We start from the raw sequence: 25,245 nt of genomic DNA on the forward strand, positions 1-25,245 counted from the left end.
ATGTAGCACCTACGTAGCTGAGCTCAATCCTGGCCGGCCTGAGGGCTCGGCTTGAGCCCACCCCACGGCAGAGCCCATTTCCCATCACCTCTACATCTCTTTTCTTGCTCCCGGCACCTTGTGGCCAAGACAACCTGACCTGAGATCTGCTTTTCCAGACAGGATATCCCTCTGCGGCTGCATTTAGGGGCTGACAGCTCTTTAATTGCCATTTATGAAACACCCTGCCACAGCCCGGAGTGCAAGAAACTTCTCAGTGCTCAGCTAAGAAACTGTTTCTAACACTTGCTGGCTGCAGCATCGTTGCCTGGGGTCCCTCCGCCGGGCTATAGTGGGGTTTGGGGGTTCATGAGCAAGCTTAGGCAATCTCAGAGCAGCACGGGACCGAAAACCTCCCCAAAATACTGCTGTCTAGGCAGAAATTGTGGTATGTCCTTCTCTGCGACTTCCCTGGCATGTTGCTCCCGGGGAAGGGTCCTTCCCGGTCTGAACCATGCTATTCCATTGGAACGTGGTGGAGGGTTCCTTTCTCTCCAGCTATGACCCAGCATCGCCTCCTCTCTCCCCTTGCAGCCCCCTACAACCGATGGCTCCCTGGAAAAGGCAGCACGCCCAAAGCCCGGCATCCTGGCCCATGTCCGGCCAAGGCCAAGGGCGCAGGATCCCAGCACCACCTCCTGGTAACGCGCCGCCATGCACGGCCCGCAAATCCCCCAGCAAGCCACGGGGACCATCTGGAGAGAGAACCCGGGGCTGCCCAGACCTCAGTCTTTCACGTGTCTGGCCAAGTACGGGCATCTTTCCCTTCCCCCGGCAGCACGGGGCGGCTGCGGGCGCAGGACCCCCCATTGCATCCCCCAGTGAGCGGCAGCTGCCTGCTGTGGGGTGAATAGCGACGCGGCTCGGCCGAGAGGCGACCGAGTTTAATTGGAGATGAATGGGCACCTCCCTGCAACCCGTGACATTTTCATTGCAGGCTAACAAGGGGAGAAAAATCCAATTAGGTAACAAAGGGGGTCCCTAATCGGCCGCGCAGCCCGGCGCGGGGCAGCCAGGACAGCACAGCATCCCACAGGAGAGCAGGGACAGACCATGGGAAAACAAGAAAACCGTCCAAAAGATTCCTCTTCTGGTATTGCAGAGGCCACACTGCAGGATGCCAAGTGCACCCAAAAAATTTAGTTATAGAGTTGCTGTTTGCACCCCCAGGGTCCCATCCATAAGTCTCCCAGGTCACTGAAATAAAGCTAAAGTGCCCCAATGTGAGCTGAACAGGACAGGGCAGGGCAGGGGCATTTCCCACATACAGAGTCTGAGAGCAGGGGTAAGTAACCTGCAGCCAGGAGCACGCTGCCTCTCAAAGAAAGTAGTAATAAAATTTGGCAGACTCCTCCCGTGGCACCCACCCACCACCAAATGTTCAAGAAAACCAAGTTCCAGGAGCAGGTAAGGAATGAACCACATCAGGGTTCATTACCAGAGCAGCTTTTTCAAACCACAAAAGGTTTTGGATAACTCTGGGTTGCGGTTTTTCCAGCAACAGGTGCCTTTTCACGGTTTTAATGTGTGCAGCCAGAAGTACCATTTATCTCCAAGCTCTGGTGCCTAAAGTGGGGGTGGGGGGAATTATGGTGGCACTCACGCACATGCAAAACCCCCTCCTGCCAAAATGCAGGGATATTGGGGCATCACGGGCTGTGGCAAGGGCATAGCAGCGCACTGGGAAAGGCAAGGGGGGCAGGCACATAAATAACAGCTGGGGTTTAAAGGAAGGGTGATAAATGGGAATGTCGCACTCCCTCAGGAATTATTAACGGTGGGGGAGGCTGGAACCTTGGCTTTGCCCCAGGAGCTGGGCTGTGTGGAGAAAGCTGATGGGTGGGAGAGGGCAGGGGGAACAGATGGCTGGGGGAGGCCGGGGGTCCGGCCGGGAGCAGGGGCTCTCCACCAGCACAGCACAAGGAGCTGTGGTGGAGTACAGCAGCTGCATCTCCCACAGGACACAGCTGGGCTGCGTGGAGGGAAGGACCCCCTGTGCCCTCTCCTCCCTGGAGCCCCTCAGGTGCTCCAGCCACAGCTCCAGGTGGCCACCGCTGAGTATTGACCCAGCGCTATCTCAGCTCCCACCTTATCAGGGCAAGAGCCAGCTCTGGGCACCAGCACCTGCCCCATTAATCTTCCCCCTGTCCCACAGGCATGAGGTCTCGGTGCCTGAAACAGCCTGCCTAGGGAGGGAGCGGGAGGGCTTGGGCCCTGGTGCCCAGCATGTGGGGATGATGGATTGGTACCTGGGAGGTGACAGAGAGAGAGCTTTTCTTTTTCCCTTCAGCTCCTGCCATCACCCCTGCCCTGGCAAGGGGACTGTGGGCAGGACAGGTGCCTTTATACCTGGGCATACTCGTGGCAACTTTTTCCACTGAAATTTGAATACTGAAGACTGGGGATGTGGTGCCTTGAGGAAGAGAGAAAACGAGCTCCACTTGCAAACACAGGGTGGGAAGGGAGGAGGAGATAATTTCCCTGCAGTTTCTCTCTGAAATAATGAGCTGACCCTGGGTGAGCAACCCACACTCTGCCCACAGCTTTTAGGCTGAAGATGTAGATGTGATTCCCCTTGCCAGGGCCAGCTCCAGACAGAGCTGCACAAAGTCCAGGCAAGATCACATCTGAGGCCCCAGGAAAATGAAGTAAAGCGTCATAGCTCTGGTTTAAATGAAAACAAAAGGCAGCAATTCTTCATGGCTGCAGCTGCACAACTCCTGACTGCAAGGGTTAAATGCGGTCAGAAACATCTGTGGGGGCCATTAAGCACAAAACCTCTGTGTGCCCCTCAGGGAGGGAAGCCCCATGTTTTGACCGGGAGCCCCACGATTAAGGGGTCACTGAGGTGGTTCCAAATGCCTCACCCCCAGCACCCTGCTCTTGCCTGTGCCCCAACAAACTCCACTCTGGAGGTGCATGGAGCTTAGAGGGGCCAGAAAGCTCCCAGCAGAAAAGTTCACACCCCTGCAGGTGAGAGAATAACCAGGGAGGCAGGGCAACCTAAGCAAAGGAAACACTGAGCTTTTGCCATAAAACCCACCCAAGCACACTGTGTGTCCAGGAATGAAGAAAGGTGCTGGGGGTGTTATCATGCACCTCCTCCTCCTCCGGGAAGGAATAACATCACTAAACGGTCAAAGCTGGGAAGAGTCTAACTTGCCAGCCAAGGACTTGGATTCACAAGCAGATAGGACCTGCTCAGAGGTTAGTTAGCACAGTCCAACCCAGTTCCAAATAGAAATGCACGTTGATTTCTGCACTTTTCCTCTGCACTGTGAAGTCCACAGCTCCAAAAGGGCAATGTGCAGTGGGTTGGTCTCATTAGAAAGCAGTGCTGTCCCATCAGCCCTGTGCTGAAAAGCCTCTGAACAGAGGAGAGGACACTGTGGGACATGCCAGTGGCTGCTCCTCAGGGAGCTCACTGCTTGGTTGATGCTTTTGCCCTCTCCTTAAAAGCCCCTTAAACCCTCAGGTTATGTTTCCTCTGACAGAAAAAGGCCCAGCTCTCTTGGTGAAGGCACCACATGAACCGTGGGCAAGGCTTGAAGGTGGCTTGGGGGTGCTGGGACACAGTGCCATACCCCCTCCTGCCCTCCCCATCTAGGCAGTGCAGATGCAATGGAGTTTCCCCCTTCCTTACACAAACTTGGGATCTCCTTTCAGCCACTGCTTTTTTTTTTTTTGTATTGATTTTTAAAAGAGGGCACTGCAGCTTTAAAGAGCTTCCCAGACTTGCCTTTGTGACCGGAGGAGAGGGTGGAGTGGTGGCGGAGGTGGGGACCCAGAAGAATGAAATAAAGAGAAGTACAACAAAAAGAAGTTAAAAGTGTGAGTGACAAGTTTTCGGCAACAGGCTTCAGCCCCTGTGGGGTCGTTTGGGCGAAGAATGGCAACAAATGAACAAATGAGCTGGATTTTCATGCTTGGTGGACGGTGAATGAATAAGCATCTTTTAAAACCCTATCAGGAACTCTTTGGATTGTCATTATAGCTGGGAGGAGGGGGGGAAAGGCAGACTTTTGAAGGCTGATCATGTGAAAGAATCCCAATTCTTCGCCTTTTCTCTGCCGGCAAGCACGGCTACACAGAAACATGCAGTCAGTGCAGCCACAGCCAGGCATCCTGCCATGGTGCAGCACAGGAGCACTGCTGGGGGACACTGGGGTGCCCTGATGCCCTTTGGAAGAGGCGAGAGAGTCTGCTCTGCTTGGAGGAGCCCCCTCTGATTCCCAGTGGCATGGAGTGGACAGGCAGTGGTTTGCAGCCTCCTCCTCGGGGAAACCTGACTGCAATGTCAGAGGCAGACAATGTGAGAGGGCAGAAAGCAACTCACTTAAAGCTGTATTTAGAGCACAGAGTGGAGGCCTGAGGTCAAAGGAATTGCCCTGGGATTATGGGAATCACCCTCATTTTCTTGCCAGCCTTTAGACACAAGGGAGCCAGCCAGGAGCAAGGAGGAGGGGGATGAGTCTGTCTCTGAGGAAAGGACCTGGGTGTTTCCCCTTTCCTGGCCCTGACAATGAGCCTGGCCTCTCTGAGCCACACAAATAATTTACAGCGTCTATTTTCAACTGTTTTTTATCCTCGATCCCCCATTTTAACCTTGAGCAGAACAAAGCATTGGTGAGGAAGTTGCAGGAGACTCCTTGGCCAGAGTTTGCTGAATATCCCTAGAGATGGAGTTCAGCAGTAAAGTGCAGCCATGGAGGAGAGAAAAGGTCCAGAGGGAGACAGGTATATAAAGTCTCCTTATTTCTGCAATAAATGATTCTATTACATACTGAAAAAAAAATCATAGAATTGTAGAATTGTTAAGGTTGGAAAAGACCTTTAAGATCATCAAGTCCAACCGATGTTTAGACCATCTTTTTCTCTAAACAGAGACCTAAAACTGAATATTGGAGGCATGAAGACATCAGCTTGTAGTAAAAAGGGTTTCCCGTGGCTGCAAAAATAAAAATTGAGTTCACCTGGCGTGGGATTTCAGCAACCAAACCTGCCAGGGCCCAGGCTAAGTTGGTTTTCAACCTGTTGCCTGCAAGTATGTGAGGGCACAAGCCTGTGTCTCCGAAACGGTCGAGGTCCAGCAGCCACCTGTTTCTTCCACATCAAAAAGTCCAGAGGCCATTACAGCAGCCGTGGTTATAAAAGCCAGGCACTGGCGCTGGGACAGCCCCGTCAAGAGAAATGAGACCATCATGCACTAAACATAGAGAAAAGATAAATGGAAAAGGAGTCTTTCAGTCTTCATTATCAAGTTTCCATGGGTTTGCCAAAACCATAGCAACCAGTTCAAGCAATGATTAACCTAATAATGTGGAGGCAAAGAAAAAAAAAGTGCATTCAAGCCCCTAAAGAAGTCACTAGTTCTCTAGAGGTAGTAAATCTGCCTGCCCCCCCCCCCATCCACCCCCAACATACAGCCCTACGGCTGGAAGACCAGAAGCATCCTAAGTGTCCAGAGAAAAGAATCAGCAATGCAGTAAACCCCACTAAAGTGACCACTTTCTGAAAATCAGCTGTATAGACATCTTTGTGGAGTTCTGTAATACTTGCTCTTCACTGAGCCCTCGTGCTCTTCTTGCTCCTTTTCTTGCCCATACCGACCCTGAGCTATCTTTTGCAATTTTTTGCAGAAATGCGACTTTTGCAGGTAAGTGAATGTGTTGTGATCCACTTCGGTCCCACGGCATATGCAGATAGAGAGGGCAATATGATACCTCCTGCAGGGAGATATCAGAGGGGAACTGGACTAGCAGGGAAAACATTAAATGATTTTATCACCCAAATAATGACGGTGTTTCGCCTGTGGCCACACACAGAGACCTTGGGGCACTTTGCAGACTGTTAGAGTACGAAAACAATACACAATTCAGCCAGAAATGGGGGAAGGGGGAGGAATACTATTAGGTCTTTCATTCTGCCTATCTGATCTACGACACAGATAGATCACGTTCAGGACTATAACAGTACACACAGAGATAGGCATACACAGCCTTTTCTTAGTCCTCAACCTTGCCCCATGGCCTATGTTTCTCCAGCAAAGTGGGCACAGCTTCTCTTCTCCAGCAAAGTGGGCACAGCTTCTCAAAGCGGTGAATAGGCAAAGCAAGGGGACTCTGCATGGATGGACGGGTCCCAGGAGGCAGCAGAAAGAGCAGATCTCCAAAAAGCTGAAGTAGAAAGTGAGATCTGCTCACCTTGCTTGTCAGCACTGGCTACCCTTGCTCCCTTCTCCCGGCTGCGTGAGGCACCTGCAGCTCCTCCCCGTGGGACAGTTTGTTGACCGAGGCTGGATCAAGTGCACAAGTACAGGTCACTGCTTCTCCAAAATGCACCAAGCTCCATGTGTTTTCTGAGCTGCAAAGTGTCCTGTTAGCATTAGGGCCATGCCTTTTGCCGCAGGACTGGGCGATGTCCCCCAGAGCCCACCCCAATGCGCAGCACCCCACCGCCGGCCTGCCCCCAGGCTGACTCCAGCAGCTCCCAGGGGAGAGGCACCGAGAGGGGCTCCCCATCACGCCGTGCCGGGAAGGGCAGACCGCGAAGGTCGAGCCCCGTCGAGGGGAGCACAGCGCCGCGCCCCCGGCCCGGCCCGTGCCCGCCGCCGCCTTCAGCACCATGGCCAGAGCCCGGTGCGGGACGGGGCGCCGGGACCGCTCCGCGCATCGCTCTGTGCACCCACCACCACCCAGCCCTCCCCGCGCCGGGGGGTCTCCCCCACTCCAGCCCGACTCTCGGGGAGGGGGAGAGCGCGGAGGAAGGGGAAGGGGGGAAGGAGGGGGCGCCCCGCGATTGCCGCCCCATCGGCGGGGCGGGAGGTGGAGGAGCGGCGGGACAAGACCCCCGGGATGCCGGACCCGGTCAGGTTTCACTCTCACCTCTTTTATTGCGGTATGGGAGGGGGCGGTTGTTGTTGTTGGGGGGGGGGGCTGTTTGTGCGTGCGTCGTTGTTTCCAGTAACCAAATTTCTTTTGTTCTACAAATTGCCTCAATAGCGTCTCTTTGCCGCGGGCAAACGGGCTCAGCGGAGAACAATTAGCATCACAATGGGCTTTTGGCCTCGCGGGCCGCTTTGTCTAGCGGCGGCCGCCCCGCCGGGGCAGCGCAGAGAGGGGAGGCGGCCCGGCCGTAAATCTACCAGCTACAAATTGAGTCCCGGCAGGAGAGGGCCGGGAAGGGCTCGGGGGATTCATGCGGCTTCTCTTCTCGCCGTACCGTGGGAGGTAGTGCCTTTCCCACCTCCTGAGCTTTTAAGAGGCCTGACGCAGCCCCCGCCTCCCCGCTCCAGCCCCCCTCTCAGGGCTGCAGGTTCCGTCGGCTGCCCCCGATCCCGCGCCTGCCCTGGCTAAACTCACCCCCCGGCAGGATGGGGTCGGCCTGTGAAGACGCTGCCCCGGGCACCCGCACCGCTCCAGGCACTGGAGCTCTGTACCCGGGGACGTGCTCCAAACAGCCCCGCAGCCGGGCACACCTCACCTGGAGGGACAGGACCGGCCGCAGCCCTGTGGGAAAGGGCACCTGCAGAGAGAGGCCGGGTTTAAATCCGCGCTGGGCCCCGACGGGCACACGCCGGAGCGTACAGAGGCACACAGGGCCCCGCCGCGCCGCTCTCCATCACCGCTGCTCCGGGCACACCGCCCGGTGCCCCGAGGAAGCCCCCGCAGGGCCGGCCCTGCCCTCTCTGGCGCGGGCTGCGCTCGATTGGGAAATCCCCGGAGAGCCCTCGGTGGAAAAAACACGGCGTTGCACAGGTCTGACCGCGACACGCTTTATTTTTCCTCTTCTTCTTCTTCTTCAGAAAACCCAAAATACAGCCGCGGCTACAGACAGCTGGACCACCGCTGCTAAAAATACTCTTATATACAAAATACATATTTGTCACGAAATATAATCAATAAATACCGATAGCGACAAATTAATATAATTTACCGTTAACGAGTACAAAACCGTGATTTGTTTTTGTCCGCCCGCTCCCGCTGCGCTTTTCAGCCGAGCGGGACGGGACGGGGCGGGGGGAAGCGGGGCCACCGCCGCCCCCCGGCGCGCAGCGCGGGGAGCCCCCGCCCCGCCGGCCCTTTGAAGGCCACAAGCAGGGGGACAGCGGCCGGGCGGGGGGCTCACAGGAAGGCAGGGAAGGCGACGGGGCCGCGGCGCAGGGCGGCGGGCGGCGGCGCGGCGGGGCAGGGCGAGTCCCAGGGCCCGGGGGAAGCGGTGACGGGGGGTGGCGGCGGCGGGGTGGGCTCGGGCAGGCTCTGCTCGGCCAGACGGAGGCTCTGCGTGAGCGCCCAAATGTAGTTGTGGGCGAAGCGGAGCGTCTCGATCTTGGTGAGTTTGGCGTCGTCGGGGAAGGTGGGCAGGACGCTGCGGAGCGCGTCCAGGGCGGAGTTGAGGTGGTGCATGCGGTTCCTCTCCCGGTCGTTGGCCTTCATGCGCCGGCTCCTCTTCTGCTTGCTGAGTAGCCCCTCGTTCCGCGCCTTGCCGCGGCCCCGCCGCGCCTTCCCCTTCCTGCGGGCGGCCGCCTCCCGCGGGGCCAGGGCGGTGCGGGCCGGCGAGGCGTCCCGGCTGCCCGCGGAACCCCCACTGGCCGCCGGGGAGGGGTCCTCGGCGCCGCCGAAATACGGCTGCCCTTCGTCCGGCGAGCGGTCGCTCTGCGGGGCCATCCTGCGAAGCCAAACCTGCGCTGGCCGGCCCGGGAGAGCCCTATCCCCCGCGGCTGTGCCTGCTGAGCTCGGCCGAGGCTGCGGGGCCAGAAGAGTGGCTCTGGCTGCGCGCCCTGCGCCGCTCCCCCCTTCCCGCGGTCCCTCGAGTGCGGGCAGGAGAGGTTGCGCCGCCGGCACACGACTGCCGTTAAGCCCCTATATATAGGGCCAGCAGACAATGGGGATTTCCCGGCCGGGCGGCGTGTGCGCCCCCCCGCCCGCATCCACCCCTTGGCACGCTTTTATCTTATCAGCTCGACGGGAGCGTGCCGGGCTCGGCACCGCCCGCCGGTCCGGCCCCGCCACGCGAGACCCCGCCGGCTCCCACGCCGCGTAGCGCCGCGCCGGGACCCCCCGCCCCTGCCCGCCCCCTCTCCTCCGGGCCGGCCCCCGCCCCCCAGACCTCCCCCGGGCCGAGCCGCCGACCCCGCGCAGAGGGGCGGCCGCACGGTCCGGGTTCCGCAGGGATGTGGTGGGGATCGGGGCGAGGTACAGGGCCCCGGCGGTGATAGGGCGCAGCCCAGCACCCAACACTGCCGCAGGGCAGCGCCGGGCCCCGGGGTGGCCAGGGACGCACAGCCGGGCCAGGCGGGGTCCCCGCGGTGCCGGCCATGAGGGCCCCCCTGGCCCCGTTCCGGCTCGGCTCCCCTCAGCACAGCCACAACCACTTCCCGCGGCTCTGGGCCCGCGACGCGCTCCCGAGACACCCCCTCCGACCCCTTAGGGGAGCGAGTGGACCTCGCCGCCTCCCGTCACACCTCTCCTCGCCCCTGCAGCGCCGGGAACATCCCCGCGCCCCTCGCGCATCGACCGGCAGAGCTGCGAGCGCTGCCCTGTGGGCCGCGAGCGCCGGCACCGGAGGGGACGGGACGCCGTTCTCCAGCCCCCACCCGCGTCGTGACTTTGCTCCCCCAGGGGAAACGGGGGCTGGGTCCCGTAGAGGAAGGGCTCTCCCGAGGCCTGAGGGCCCCCCCCGCGCCGCCGGCCTCGCGCCGGGCTCGGGGGGAGCCGCGCTGGCCACGGGGCTCGGTGCGCAAACGTGCCGGGGACTTTTGCGCACCGGCTGAGGCCGGCGGTGGAGAGCGGCCCGGGCCCGGGGCACCTTTTCCCGGAGGAGGGCGAGGGGCCGGGAGCAGTGGGGCCGGGCTCCCCCTGCACGGCACGGCGCTCCCGGGGGTGCGGGCAGGGCCGCCGGGAGGGCGCAGCCCCGCCAGGGCGGGAGTCCCCCCGCTCCTTCACCAAAGCGGTGCGGCGGATCCCGGCCGGGGATCCTGGGGCCGGGAGTGGCCGGAGCGGCCCCATTGGGCCTCGGCGGGGCGGAGGACAGCTTCCCCAGCCCGGGCCAGTACTTGGCCCCGCGGGGTGGCCTTGGCCGGCGCGGTGCGAGGCGGTGCGGGGCTGTGCGCGCTGCCTTTCCAGGAGCGCGGTGCGGCGGCGAGCAGCCCCGCTGGGAGGGCGGGGGAGTGGTGCCGAGGGGGGCCGGGCGCCCCTTCTCGAGGGGCTGCTCGGAGGGCAGCGGAGGATGAATAGGAAGGGCCCGGAGGGGTTGGGGGGGTTTTTTTGTGCCTATGCAATTGGATGACAAAAAAATCTGGCGAGCGAGTTTCCAAGCCTCAGACTACCCACTTCAAACGTCCTTCAAACAAAAGCTGAAGAGGAAAAGAAAGCCCCACCTGGTACCGCTGTTTGCTAAAATAATAATAAATAGATTTCGTTTAATAAATAATTACAAGAGATTGTAAAGTGGAGTGCTTTGGGAAGCATTAATCATGGGGCTGGGGGCAGACATCACCTGCTGGCAAACAAGACAACTTTATTGTTAAATCACCTTCCCACCGCCACTTTCCGATAACTCCCTCCCGTCGCCACAAAGCCCGATCGGGGATGTTTACTCATAGTTAGCATAACAAGCACCATAATGCCACGAACGTGATAAAAACCTGCGGGGGCACCGCGGCGGGCTCCCGCTCACACCTGGCCGGGCCGCCCGGCGCAGAGCTGGCACCCAACGGCCCTTCCAGGAGGGGCCCTGCTGCCGTTTACATTGGCCTGGTTTATGCTGCTTTATAACAGGTTTACTGCAATCCCTATCTCCCGGCCCTATTTGTCTTATTTTATTGAAAACATATGGTAACCAGAGCGGCCCCGGCGCATCCCTCGCCTGCCAGGCGTCGGGGACGTTTGGCGAGCCGGGGCTCGGCCGCAGCCCTCCCGCCCGCCCGCCGGGGGCTGTTTGCTCTGGAGAGGGGAGGGTAGATAAGGCTGGGCCCGCTTCCGATCCTAGAGGTGACTGTAGGGTCGGGGGGCCGCCGGCCGCTCCGCGCTCTCCACCCACCCGGGGCCAGCGGTGCGCGCCCGCGGGGCCGGTGATGCGGCGGAGGCAGCGGCGGGCGCACGGTGGAGGCACCTGCCCCGGGGCCGCCCCGTCCGTCCCCCGCTGCCCCCGGCCGGGGCTTCTCAGGAGGTACCGTGATTTGCGGTGCCATATGTCGGGCGGGTCGGTGGAGCAGCTGCTGCCCCGGCCCTACCTACCCGGCGCATAATACCTGGGAGCCGCAGCCCCGCGTCCCCCTCTGAGAGGGCAGCGCAGCGGGGCCGGGCCCGCGCCGCTGTTTTGTGACTTTATTGTGGCGCCCAACAGATGCACGCCGGCCCCTCCTGCCCCTCGCCCCGGTGCGAGCGCGCTGCTCGGGACACAAGGAGCACAGATGCCAGGCGCAAGGTGCACCAGATGCCCCCCTTTGTGAATTCAAACAATATTTCTCCCTTCTCCACCCCCCCGCCCCCGCCTCTTCCTACAAGAGCGAGAGGAGAAGGGGCGCAAAAATATATAAAGCACCAAACCAAGCAGGAGAGGGAAGGGGAGCCCTGACAAGCGGCGGCTGGAGCGTCCCCGGGAGCCGCCCGACGGTGCGCACGACAGAGCGCGGCCCCGGGGAGGGAGGCGGCCACGGGCGGGGGCCAGGGGTGCCCGCAGAGGCGCAAAGAGCCTCCTCGGGAAGTCATCCCTTACATAGTGAGCGCTGAGCTGTGCACAACTGAGCACCGTCTGTCCCTTCGATGGGCAGCTGAGGGGTGAGAAGTTCCAGATCAAGCCAGTGGGACAAGTCCTCAGCACTTGCAACCTCATCGTGCATCAAAATGTTCTTTGGGGCCACGATGATGCTCCAAAGGCTGGAGCACCTCTGCTATGGAGACAGGCTGAGAGAGCTGGGGTTGTTCAGCCTGGACAAGAGGAGGCTTTGGGGAACCTTCCAGTGCCTTAAGGGGCTCCAAGAGAGCTGGAGAGGGACTTGTGAGAAGGGCGTGGAATGACATGACAAGAGGGAATGGGTTCACACTGACAGAGGGCAGGGTTAGATGGGATACTGGGAAGGAATTCTTCCCTGTGAGGGTGGGGAGGCCCTGGCACAGGTTGCTCAGAGAAGCTGTGGCTGTCCCATCCCTGGAAGTGTTCAAAGCCAGGTTGGATGGGGCTGTGAGCAACCTGGCTGAGCGAGTGGCATCTCTGTCCATGGCAGGGGAGGTTGGAACTAGATGATCTTTAGCATTTCAATCCAGTCCAAACCATTCTATGATTCTGTGCAAGGAGAAATAAGCCCTGGGGTCAGGGATGCTGTCACTGCACCGGAGGAGCAGAAGCCCTGATAGAAAGCCCAAGAGTTTTCAGTGTGCAATCCCACTCTACAATAAACCTCTCTCCAATGCTTATGTGTCCTTAAAACAACCTGACAGGAAATGGCTTCATAAGGCTGCAAGAGCAGACAGTTGTTCTGACACTGAGACATCTTGTGTCAGAATCAACAATATTTAGCAATGCAAAAACCTGGGTTACCTCTGGATAGGAGAGAAGAAAGGAACAGGAATACCATGGAGAGGAAAGGCAGGGAACAAATGATAAGTAGAAAAGGGTCAGTTGGATACTGGGCTGTGATGCCAACAGGTGGGTGCTGTGAAACCTGTACATTAAAGTATTTACTCAACCCTCCAAGCACCTGCCCAGGCAGAGAAAGACAGTCCTCACTTCTCTGGGAGCCAGTCTCTTCCCATCATTCCCAGCTCTGCCAGGCTTGCTCTCCTCCCCATTTATGGCAATAGTTCCTTGCCCCAGCATGTCTCTGCTGCCAGAAAAAAGGGTTTCTCTTCTGCCCTGATGACAGCCTGGGCAGATAGGACGGGTTACACATCTCCCTCCCTTAGGTTTTCCAAGTGCTTTAATCTTTACACCAAGTTTCTGGTGAGATCTGGCCGAATCCACCACCACCACTACATTCCTCTGATGGCTGAATGAAACACATGCATTCAAGCCCAGAGGCCCATCAGCAGGCCCAGAGGCCCAAAGCAAGCCCGTAGCTGTGTATCTGCCTGCATGGAAATCTCAAAGAAGAACTGTAATCAGACATTTACTGTCTCCATAGTCTACAGTTGAACAGGAGGTAGTTTTCATGACAGGATTTCCCCAGCACTCAGACTTCACCAGCTGGCAGTGGTTGTCTTCACTTACCAGTTGGACAACACAGACTTGAGGCTTCAGTATTCATTTGCACCAACCCTCCTTCAGCCACGAATGAATAGTTACAGACCATGGATATGCTGAGCTCAGGCTGCCACCTTCCTGATCAGCGCTTCATTCCCATAAGGATAAAAATCTAACTTCTGGCGTTTTGATGCAAGATGAGGTTATAAGCACTGGTCGTATTGGCGTTCTCTGAAACTCGTCAACACCCAGCTGCTCATCAAACAGACAGATGGTGCTTCCTGACCTCCAAAAATAATTAAAGATATGCTTTTCTTTCTGATTTAGAGGCTCCACCAGTCAGACTTCAAACATAGCAGAATACACCAGAAAGCTGGCTTTTGAGAAACAAAAAAGTTGCTAAAAGCCAGGGGTTTGGAAGGAAATCCCCCCATCTGGTCTGGAAAAAAAGGCAGAGATGCCCTGATGGACTCACACAAAACTAACCCTTCTCCAGAGCTTCATTGAAGCCTTCAACATGAGACAGAGCAAGATGGGGGGGCTTAGACCCTTTCTTTGCCAGTTGAAGTTGGTGCCAGGTCACTGCCACCACTGGGAGATGTGCCCAGCGTGGTGCAGGGGTCACGGCTCAAGCCAAACCACTGCTGCCAGGAGGGATGTGACTCAAAGCTGTGGGGTGGGTATTTTGCCCGCTGGCCCCATGTACTTGCCGGTAGCCAGTTTATGATCCTCCCGTGTCCATTCTCAGCTGTGCAATCCACACCTGGCAAGCTACAGTGCTGTGCTGACCGTCCCACAGGGTTGAATGTGGTTGCAGCCCCCACACCAATCCCAGCAACACTCCATCCCCTCTCTGACCAGTCCTGTGCCAGCCTGCTCTCTTCCCATCTCCTCCCTTCTTTCAGCCTCAGGAAGCATCATCCCTTCCTCTGTCCCAGTCTTGCCATCCCCTCGCTCCCCTCCTCACATTTTTGTGCCCCTCTCCTGGCACACCTTGCACTGGTGTCCCTTCTAGGCAGCCTTGGTTCCTCATCCCAGCTTTCTCCAGCTGTCCCTGCCTATCTGCACAAACCCTCTCCCAGCTCTTCATCTAGCACGTGGCTTAATCTGCCCAATTCCTCACCGTTGAATTGGAGCTTTCTCCTGCCCTGCACTGCTGCAGTGGTGAGGAGAAGACAAGTTTATATCCATACAGGACCATTTTCTTCCTTGAGTCCAGGTGTATAATGAACCTGGGAAGCCCACAAACAGCACAGCCCCTCCTGCCAGCCCATGCCAGGACCCCTGCAAAGGTGAGCAGCCAGCCTGACTTCTGTATCTCAACAAGAAATTATGTATTTGCAAAAAAAAAAAAAAAAAAAAAAAAAAGATATCCATGTATTTTCATACAAAACACTGCAGTTGTGACCCAGAATTTTAGCTGCAGCCCAGCTCTGGAACACAAGTTATCATCAACCTGTACATGTGATTTTGGTGAACCACAATCTAAACTCATGCCAAAAGGTTTCAGTGGGAGAAAGGTAACGATCCCAAGGCAGGTAACAGCAGGGAAACCTCCAAGCACTCACTGCCTGTGTGCAGCCAGAGCCTTGGAGCCATCTGGGTGGCTCTGCCAGCCCCAGCTGCAGGGAGGGGAGCTCAGGACCAGCCCTGCCCACAAAGCTGGTCTTGAGCATGAGCTGAGGGGGATGCTCCAGCCAATGTCATGAAGGGTCCCAGCAGCTTCCTGAGTTTTATCAGCAGCCTAATCATTTTCCTTCATTACTACACTTCTTCAATCCTACTATGGCTCCTCCAGGCACCCAGCCCCAGCTACGCTTAGGAGCTCCAGGGTACCGGCATTTTTGGGGGGTCTCTGGCTCCAGCAAGGCCCCCGTGCTCAGGGACACGTTATCTGACATCCTCTCATCATCTGACATCCCCTCCCTCCGAGCGCTACACCTCCCTCCCCCAGCTCTTCACCACAATACCCACCATTTTCCACCATCATTTAAGTTTCTGGAGTAATTTCTTTTTTCTTTTTTTGTCTTTTTTTTTAAAAAAAAAAAAAGCAAACCATCTACCATATGTTCTCCCCTGAAAGGGGTAATTGTTAACAGATCATTAAAACACCGTGGCGAGTGCTCTGAGATTCCTTCCCTCAGTCTTACGCATTATCCCGTCTCTGTCACCCTTTCAATGCGGCTTTGAGGGCTCTGCTTTTCTAACTTCCTCCTCGGGGAGGGGGGGGAAAGAAGAGAGAAAGAGCCACTAAAATGACCCTCTTCACAGCTCTTCTCCTTGCTTTTCAATGTCTTTTTCGACACCCAACAATAATTGGGGTGGGGGGCTGGCGTGCCGCCGCTGCTGTCACCAGGCTGGGGGTGGGCCACATCCTGCCCCGTTCACAAGGTGCCAGGGTCGGGATGGCAGGATGAGGCGTGACAGGGGTGCTGCAGGCACCCTGTGGGCACTCACAACCTCTCCTTCCACTGCCGGGCAATGAGGCTGCTTGCCATGGGATGCTCAAACAGCACATCCCATCCGTCCTGGTCCCTTTGTCCCTGCTCCTGGGATGGGGGCTGTGCGATGACCCCATGACACACACATGTATCCTGGGCTGAGATAGAGAGTATTCCTGACAGAGCTCATTTCCTCAGGTGGATCAGATGCTTTCTGCAGCACAAATACATTTTACACAGAAATAACCTAACAGCTGGCTGGGAACAGAACGAAGCCCAGACATGGAGCTGTCTTGGGGGCTTTGGACATTTCACCTCCCTTTCCTGAAGAACCAACACTATTTTAGGAAACACCAAATTATGGGAAGCTGGAGACCGCTTCTACCTGAGCCATAGTCTCAGCTGAGGGAAGCACAAGCACAGCACCAGCATCCGTTCCCTTTGCTGGGACAGGAACCTTCCCAGATCTGCGCCCACATTCTTCCCAGCCCCATGTGCAGGGAGATGGACACTGGGAGGGCTCCTTGGATGAGCCAAGAGGACTTGCAGCTGCACAGTGCCTCACCACCAAGAGAAGGGCAAGGAGAAGACCCAAGAGAGGTAAAGGCACATCCCAACAGCAGCACTGCATGTGCCCGATTCCAATGTGAGGGCTGCCAAACTCACCATGAGCACCAGCAGCAGCGCTCTGGGGTTGAGCGTCATCTCCTGCAGGCTTGTGATGGGAAAGATCAAGGCTTTCAGAACTCACACTGAAGTTCTTACCTGCATCTTCTCCCCTTCTGCCATGGATTCGGCCATCCCTCCAGAGGACCATGTTCCCTGACTCATCACAGCCTGTAGCCAAGTTTCAGGCACAGTTTGCACTGCTCCTCTGGCATAGCCACTTTTCCCAGCCCCGGCATGAGGCCCTTTGAAATTGTACTTACCCAGCAGTGTGCTGCACGGGACCCGAGAGCACACAACACCCACCCTGGGAGAGATGGGGAGGAGGCAGCTGTCCCAGCCAGCAAAACCCAATTATGTTTGAAAAAACACAGAAACTTCCGAGTCCTGCACACAGATGTCTCCAAGAACCAATAGTCCACAGCAGCTCAGCAGCTCTGCCAGTGCCCACATGTAGCTCCAGGGACCTCAGAGAGCTCCTTCCTCATCTGACACCCCAGTCTGTTTCCCCAGCATCCTCCAACCCCCCCGGGGAGTTGCTATGCTTATTTTAACCCAGGAAGCTGTAGCCTCAAGCTGGAATTGATGGTGCTGCTCCTGCTTCGCCCCAGGATCAGCCCTGCACAGATCCCACTGCAGAGTCCTTGAGCATCCCTGGGAGCACTGTGGCAAGAGATGCTCAGCCGGTGCCAGGAGCTCCTTGTGCTTCCCCAGGCAAAACCTCCCATCCCAGAGCCCGTGGGGCTGATCCACAGAAAATGTCCAAGCAGGGCTGAGCAGTGGGATGGGGCTGGGATCAGCAAACCAGTACCCAATGCCCAGGAGGATGAGGTGGCATTGCCCTGGTGTGCACATCCCAGGCAGATCAGCTCCTTTCCAGGATGGCAGCTTTCACCTCTTCATCAAGGACAAAACCTTCCATGGGAAAAAAGTACCGCCTTCAAAGAGCATGTTGGAAATGGGGTGGAAACAGACAGGGCTCTCACTTTCCTGAGTGGATTTAACAGCTGCCTTTGCCGAGCGCTCTTCCTGCTGCTGTGGGGCCAGATGTAATCCCTTAGAGCTGCAGAGACACCCATCAGGCCAGGAGCTGAACTTCCCAAGCAGTACTTCTATCCCAAGTGCAAAAAGAGATGGAGCTGCATCAGTTTTAAGCAGCACAATGGACTGAAAGTCAATTTGACATCATAAACAGTAGCACTGCTCTCCCACCGCAGATGAAGATGCTGCCCTCCCTCTCCAAAAAGGTACAGTCATCAAATGAGGATGTCAACCCAAAGCAACTTCACTTGCCACTCAGGTCCTTGGGGTCAGGCTGATCTCCCTGGCCCAGCAGAGCCCACAGGATCCCCGTGAGTGAGAGCACCTGCTCCCTGTGGTGGAACACCCACATTATTTCTTATCAAAAAGCAATTCCTGAACCCACACAAGAACCTTTGAATGATCAGCTGGTGCAGAAATATCAGGAACTCTGGGAAGTCCCAGTGAACAAAAGGGCTTTAGGAACACAAATCTGCACATCAACTTTTAGCTAAATGTTTTTTAGACCTTAAACACTGGGGTTTTTTCCCCATCGAGAGGAAATTAGCTCATCCCACCTCCAAGGCTGGTTTTCCAGGTGAAGTTGTAACCAGCAGCCGTATCCCAAGTGTCCCTCACAAACAGATGATAATCTCTGCAGAGGTTCAGGGTTTTGGAGGGATTCCCACGGAAGCTGTGCCGGCACAAAGGGGCTTCTTGAAGGAGGGCAGGGGAAAGGGCCACTGGAGGAAGCCTTGTGCTGTATGGATGCACTGAGCAGGGATTTAATTCCAGCGAGCAGGGACTTAACTCGTGTCTTGCGATATGACACATCCACACCAGCAGAGGGAGAGCTGCTCGGCATTTCTCCTCCGGATCCGTGCTAATTAAAGGTTTTTATCATGCTCCAGCAGCAGCATATACAGCACATACTGCGCACGATGCTCCAGCCAGGCACCCCAAGTCTGTGCCTCTATGGCCTCTAATTATTTGAAATATAGAGGCAAACCTCTGTTTCTAGCTGAATGGTGATGGAAAGCAGGAGCACACGGATGATGAAGCCCGGGAAGCTCACAGTTGTCAAGGTGCTTTAAAATTACACACACACACAAAAAAATCCATAGTTCTGGAATTTTCCAGAGTTGCCTTAGTCTTTTCAACAGCAGGCAAGGAGCATTTTTTTAAAATCAGGTTAAGGATGCATCTGTGAGGAGCAGCCCAGCCAAGAGGACAGGGATTGAATTAGATCAGCATTCTTCACCCATTTAAAGCCAACTTTCATGTCAGCTGTCTGGAAAAGGCAGCTGAGCAGAGAACTGCTGCATCTCCCTCCAGCAACCTCCCAATAGGCATCATCCTTCCCTCTGGTCACCACGGGCCTGTGAAGCCAAGAGTTAATTTCCTCAAATCTGAGGGAATGGGAAAGGTCAAGTTTTTGAATCAACTTACTAAACTTCTTTGAATCAATTTATTAAACAAAATCATCCAGGTTGAATTCGTGATTGTCAGGTAGACACCATTCCCATGCAAACACTGTGTATGAAAACTGGGGATGGCTGAAAATTCAGTACAGCCCACAAATTTCCTTGCTAAAGGAGAATTGCTCTCTGGTATTCCCAAAGACTCTCCCGGTTTCATTTAAACCACCCAAAGTTTAACCGTGCTTCCGTCACCTCCTGCTTTCCTGGACAGCTCATATTTCAAGCCACCACAACATTTACAAGACACTAATAGTAAAGAAAAAAAAAATTACTTCTGTCATCAAAGGAGAATTCCCACCTTCCCAGCTCACTCTCTACAACAAAGCAGTTTCAGCTTTAACTTTCCCATCCTTCTCCAGCAGTCAGCTCTGTCCTCCCAAGCTGCCCCTCCTTTTCCCCTTCCTCTCTTTGTACACAAACCCACCCTTAAAACACACCTCGTTTCCTAACTTACCAAAGCATGTTATTCAAGACAGACCCCAGGAAGATTTAGGCAACAACGATACGGAGCAATTGAAATATGTAACAACCACGTGCAGGACCCGACGCTAGAGTGTGCTGTGTAGGAAATAACGCCGTGAGATCTCTCTCCCTAGAAACCAGCAGGAACACCAAAGAACTGGATGAGTCCCTTCTGGCTCCTGGAAATGCATAAAGCTTCCTCAGAAATTCTTGGTGAAGGCAGAGAGCTAAACAGAAAACACTGAGTTTTGAAAAAAAAGCAGAAAAAATGTCCAGGACAAGGAAATTTAAAACCAACCAAACAAACAAAAAAACCCACAAAAACCACCAAAACAAACAACAACAACAAAACCAAAAACTAGCAAGGAGCATAATATCAGATATTGCTCTGTTTGTCTTAGTGGACTGTTCAGAAAAGCAGAGATTTAGATTCAGGATATAAACCTGCTTTATTCTCTTCCTGTCTTTGGTTTATTTGAAGTATCATGATAATTAGGTTTTGCATTTTGCCTGCAAGCCCGGCTGGGGCTGGAGAGACTGCAGAGAAATGCTCAGGACAAAGGAACACCAACAAAAACCCCAGAGCTCTTGGTGACTCCCAAGTATTGTCCCCAATTCACTAAGAGAAGCAAGCGAGGCACAGATGTTCAGCGCCTCTCCAAAGGCCCAGGCAGGCAGCACCCAAGCCAGAATCACAGCTCCACCTATTTCTACCTTTGGATTCAGCATTTGAGGGACAGGCTTAACTTACATAAGAAAATGAAAAGCATATTAGACAAAATCTTTGTGAGTTTTTTTGTTTTCTTTTCTTTTTTTTTTTTAAGAAAAACAACTTACTGCTTTTATTTTGACAATAAAATTCAGAAACATCTTGACATACAGAACTCCAAAAAAACCAGAAAGTCATAAGTCACCTAGTTAATTTACTAAAGAGGAAAGATATATCCAAAACTCAAACATCTTGTAAGTTTATACAAAAGCCGGACAGTAATAAATTGCATTAAAAAAATATATCAAGCATTTCCTGACTAATTCCACGTTGGCATTTGCCCCATTATTAAAAGGCACAGAAAACTGAGCAATGAAAGCGATCAGCATCACATCCATTATTGTCAGTAAAGTCATCAAGATTAGCAAAAAACGTTTATTAAACATAATCACCATGTAGATCGGTAAGAAATCTCTCTTGGAAGAAGTAAGAAAATAAGGCTGGAAACGACACACATTTAAATACGACATCCCAAGATGCGAAGACACTTCCCAGAAATCGACGTTCCGATCTTCCCAGAATAGTTGCTCTGGCTTTGTATCACTCAGCAATCACTCAAAAAGAAGATTTAATGATCCACAAACCCACCTTCCGGCAGCGCCGCGATCCCGCGGCGGCAGCGGCGGCAGCGCGGGGCCCTTCTGGGGCATCTGTGGGCGCAGACACACCGAGGGCACTGTGGCACCGCCGCCGGTCTGTGACAGCAGCACGTGCCAGACCAGGAGGGCTCGCCTGGGTTTCACTGCTCTCGGGGTCCCCGCAGTCACCCCGGGTAGCACATGCAGCAGCCGGCCCCGCCGAGCTCGGGCGCGGGTCTGTGCCGCACGTCTCCGAACAGCCGCTCGCCCAGCTTGTGCTCCGTGATGATGTCCTCCACGCGGGTGATGTACAGCAGGGACAGCAGCACGCCCAGGAACTGCAAAAGGAAGGGATCTCTACTCAGAGCTCACGGGAGGCTTATCTCGTGCTTCTTGCAGCAGGCTTTACAAACTGCGTATACACACGTCGGATATATGTGTAAATATATATATATATATATATAAATTCACTTTTCATATAGCGGTATAAATGGATAATTTTTGTGAAGAACTAACGCAGCAGAAGAATTAGCACCCCTGTCCTTTGGAGCATTAGAAAATCTCAGTGGATGCAGCTTGAGGAGGAGAGACTCAAAAAACCCCAAGCAAGAGCAAATTACCCCACCAAATCCTGCAACATATCCCAGTAATGCTACTAAATTACCAGAATGCCGCCTCAGCTTATCAGTTACATTACATCAAATGGGATTTCACATACTGTAGCAACAAATCAGATGCTCCCTTCAGTGGATAAGGCAGTGCCCCCTCCCTACCTGGGGTAGCAATATGCCGAGCAGCACTCCAGCCATGATGGTGTAGTTGTCCAAAAACCAGATAAGCACTGCATTCGTGCACCCTCGGACGTAGATAATATTCTGAACACTCAAGCGCTGCAAAATAAGGGAGTGAGCGTTCAACAGGCAGTTCCACTGCTGTGTGACACACGTGGTGGTCACTCAAAATTCAGGCAGGCAAATCTGGTTCGCCTTCCCACCTCTTTAAACCCACTGCATTTAACAGAAACTTCACCCCAAATCCTTCCATCTGTTTTTAAGTTGTTCCACACCTGCACAAGTTATTTTTTTAACCTTTCTTAAGTTGTTCCACACTTAAATAAGTTATTTTATTGCTTTAAACCTGATTTTGCAGCCACTTCTCTACAAGAAATGCATCCAATTCTGATTTGAGACCACTTCGAAAGAAGAGGAGTCTCCCTTTGGCTTTCATCTCTTCTTCCAAGTTGAAAGTACAGCAGTGGAAAAATATAAATTGTGGACCAAGTGCTTTGCAATAGACTCTAAAAAGGGCAGGAACAAGAGGGTTTGAGATTCAGTCCTGCAAGCTGTGCTGCTCCGTGACCCCAGCCTATAACATAGAAAGCACTTGAGGTTGCAAAGGGTCCTAAGCAGATGAATGGGGTGAAGTTAAGCATATGCTTAAGTGCTCGGGGCATTGGAGCCAGGCTGGAGCGTTCAGGTGATTAAGCCGTAAATCAATTAACCTAAATGAAGACAAGTCGTGTGTAAAGATAACCAGTAATCCCAAAACCCAACAACTGAGGCTGGCATTGTGCTCCAAGTGCCTCAAATGAGCTGGGGAGAGGGGCTTTCCTGGAGCAGCCCCCACACCAGCACTCCAGAGCCAGGAGTGGAGAACTCAGGGCAGATCCAATTACTGATTTCCCTTCTTAATCACTCTGCAATTACTGCCTTGAGCTGGCAGTCTCTCCTCTGGAGTCACCAGGGCTATTCCCAAAAGGGAAGGCTGAAGGAGGAGGCCCCATCCTGCTCCTGGAGGGAGGAGAGGGCTGCCAACACAACCTGGGAAGTCCCACTCTTCTTCCAGGAATAACTATTACAGGCCTAAAAATAAAAAACCCACTACAGGGATACAAAATACTTAGAAACAGCTAAGTTGGCTTTACTAACACCAATTTTACTCAGTGAGAAACTTTGGCTTTTAAGTATTAAAAGTTTTCCCCAACTCAAGTCACTGCTTAAAAGTATGAAAGCAGCTTCTTGTGCGTTAATTGTGCAATTAGCTTGGGGAAGTTGTCATGAAACAAGGAATCATGGAAAATACAAAGAAGGGAAGATACCACAATCAAACAAGATTAGCTTTTTTAATATGTGGAAGTTATTCCAGAAAAAAAAACACAGACATTTTAATTGCTGATTTAACTGTCTGGCAGACTGAAGCATGCAGAAGACAACTTTCCAACTGACCAAAAACAATGCAGAGAAGCAGCACCCTCTGCCATGGCAGGGTGGACACTGGTTACTTTACCTCTTTGTCAATGGTTTTGTATCCACACATAGTGTTGATAATGTCTGTCTGAAAAGAAAACAACAAATACAAACTGCAGCAGAAAATAAAAATTACAAAAACATTATTTTTATTCTATGTCTGCCCAACCCATACAAAACCAGCAACAGGGTTATTTTCCAGTCCAACACCAGATTTAGTTAGAGCTCTACATGATTTCAGAGAAATGAGTATTGTCAGTGTGTCACAACACATTTGAGCCATATCTATCCAGCAAAACCAGCGTGGCATCAGCAACCACAGTGAGCTACGACACAGCATTTCCACAGAACGAACAGCTGGGTTTCATTTTAAAGCCTTAATAACTTAACACATCTTATTAAGAAAACCAGTGGTTAACATAAAACAGCCTTCATGCCATCATGATCACAAATTTAAGCTCAGAAATATCCAAGCTTCAAATAATGTCCAATTCTATGAATGCTTGTATGAACATTTTACAAGACTAAATTTATTACAATATCATTTTATATACCATTATATATATGAATATAAAATCCATATATTTTAAAGAGAGTGCTTGCATTCACCACAAATTACTAACACATTTTCTGTAGCCATGTAATATTCTCTGTGGGTTCCAAAGTTCTACCTGGCCTGGCAAAGCTAACCTGAAAACACCCCCCCTCACTTACAAATCATCCAACATAAAGCCCACCAGCATCAAAGAAAGCAGTGAACAAAGCCAAAGACATGGAAGAAAGTGAGAATATGTAAATGACAAAAATAAGGCAGAACAAACTGTGTTACTGATAGAGAATCACAGAATGGTTTGGGTTGGACCATCCAGTTCCACCCCCTGCCATGGGCAGGGACACCTTTCACCAGCCCAGGTTGCTCCAAGCCCCGTCCAACCTGGCCTTGGACACTTCCAGGGATGAGGCAGCCACAGCTTCTCTAGGCAACTGAATACCCCTCCATCAAAATTAAAACAAGATGTAGGAATGAAGATTTCTAAATGCTGGTGGTCTCTGAGTGGTAGCCTGGGATTCCCAGGTCACCTTCCCAAGAAGGAAGAGGGATGTTTGCAAAAGATGGATGTTACGAAGTGGCAGAAATACCAGCCAGTGTCAAAGTTCTTAAGCCCCCAAAAAACCAAAAACTGGGCTCCAATCTTGAACACACAACTGAATCACAAACAAGGTTCAGCACATTCCTAGAAGAAAAAGCTCCAACTATTTCACAGGGCTGTTGGGAAACCATGAGGAGCACCCATCTGCCAACCACAGGGAATAAATATACTTGGAAGTCAGCGCTTGCACCAGCGTGTTGTTGTGTTGGCTGTGAGTGATTTCATGTTCCCAAGCCACTCAAGCACCCTGGGACCACCCCCAAAACATGTAACCACCCCCAAAATACATGACCACAAGGAATGCAGTTGCATCATTTCATTTGAAGCAGCATTTGCAAACAGCACATCGTGGCACCAGCAAATACACACAGCAGAGATAAATGTATTAGAAACAGAGGATTATAGGCATTTGGGACTAAATTTTATCTGCTACACTAGTGTAAGTCTTTAATAAATACTTTGACTTAAACATAGTTCCTTCAGAGCCCCCCCAGTGTGAGCCTGGCTCGTGTTAGCAGAAGGCTTTTTTAGAGGATCAGAATCCAACCTCCAACATTAGCAGGAGTTTTCCATGACTACAAAGCCAATGAGCAATCACAAACCATATCTGTGGCTTTCCAGGAGAGAAACCAGCCTGTATTTGGAAGCATTTGTCAAGCATACAAGATTTATGCATCCTCTGGTTGGCTTTTCCCCGAGGCAGCCATCCTTGCAGCCCAGTGTTGGTGTTACCCTGCTGAGCAGCATCCGCACCACTCGGACTCCACAAGGCCCAGAAATGCCACGAGTGTGGCAAAGCCATGAGCCCTAATGCACTGCAGCATCCTGATCAACAGCCTGTGCTTAAGTATGAAGCTTGTTTATGATTTGGGGGCTTCTCCTTGCCTTTCAATTAACCTCCCTGAGCTTACCACTTTACAAGTAGCCTCACCCCCCCATCTCCAGCTGTCAGTGAAGCACACGGAGAGTATATTTTCCCTTGGAGAAGTTTTTATTTTCGTGCTTTCCCTTTCCTGAGGGCAAAATCCTGAGTTCTTCTGCTCCATGCAGCTCTGTCTGCAGATCAGCAGACACTATCTTCATACACACAAATTTCTTACTCTCAAACACCCAAGACTCAAAGCATAACTGTTTAGCTTTGGTTCCTGAGAATAAAACTGTTTAGCTTTGGTTCCTGAGAATAAAACTGTTTAGCTTTGGTTCCTGAGAA

At 53.4% G+C, this 25,245-nt stretch overlaps 2 protein-coding genes across 4 annotated transcripts in view; both read right to left on the reverse strand.

Annotated features, from left to right (window-relative positions):
• Positions 1-8,162: 8,162 nt before the first annotated feature.
• Positions 8,163-8,705, reverse strand: NEUROG3 (neurogenin 3). The gene has a single exon (XM_027692941.1). The coding sequence runs from the start codon at positions 8,703-8,705 to the stop codon at positions 8,163-8,165; it is 543 nt and encodes a 180-aa protein (XP_027548742.1).
• An 11,431-nt stretch (positions 8,706-20,136) lies between these two features.
• Positions 20,137-25,245, reverse strand: part of TSPAN15 (tetraspanin 15) — an 18,186-nt gene continuing 13,077 nt past the window's right edge. For 2 of the 3 annotated variants that reach the window (XM_027693073.1, XM_027693072.1), the window contains exons 6-8: positions 22,925-22,972; positions 21,412-21,528; positions 20,137-20,976 (exon numbers count right to left, since the gene is read on the reverse strand). In XM_027693073.1, the coding sequence (XP_027548874.1) occupies positions 20,824-20,976; positions 21,412-21,528; positions 22,925-22,972 (318 nt within the window). In that variant the 3' untranslated portion in view covers positions 20,137-20,823. Of the gene's footprint in view, positions 21,051-21,411; positions 21,529-22,924; positions 22,973-25,245 lie in introns of all 3 variants that reach the window. The other variant, XM_027693074.1, reaches the window with a different exon arrangement.

This window comes from Neopelma chrysocephalum, unplaced genomic scaffold (assembly GCF_003984885.1).
Source record: "Neopelma chrysocephalum unplaced genomic scaffold, ASM398488v2 Primary Assembly neopelma1_89, whole genome shotgun sequence".
Taxonomy (NCBI): domain Eukaryota; kingdom Metazoa; phylum Chordata; class Aves; order Passeriformes; family Pipridae; genus Neopelma; species Neopelma chrysocephalum.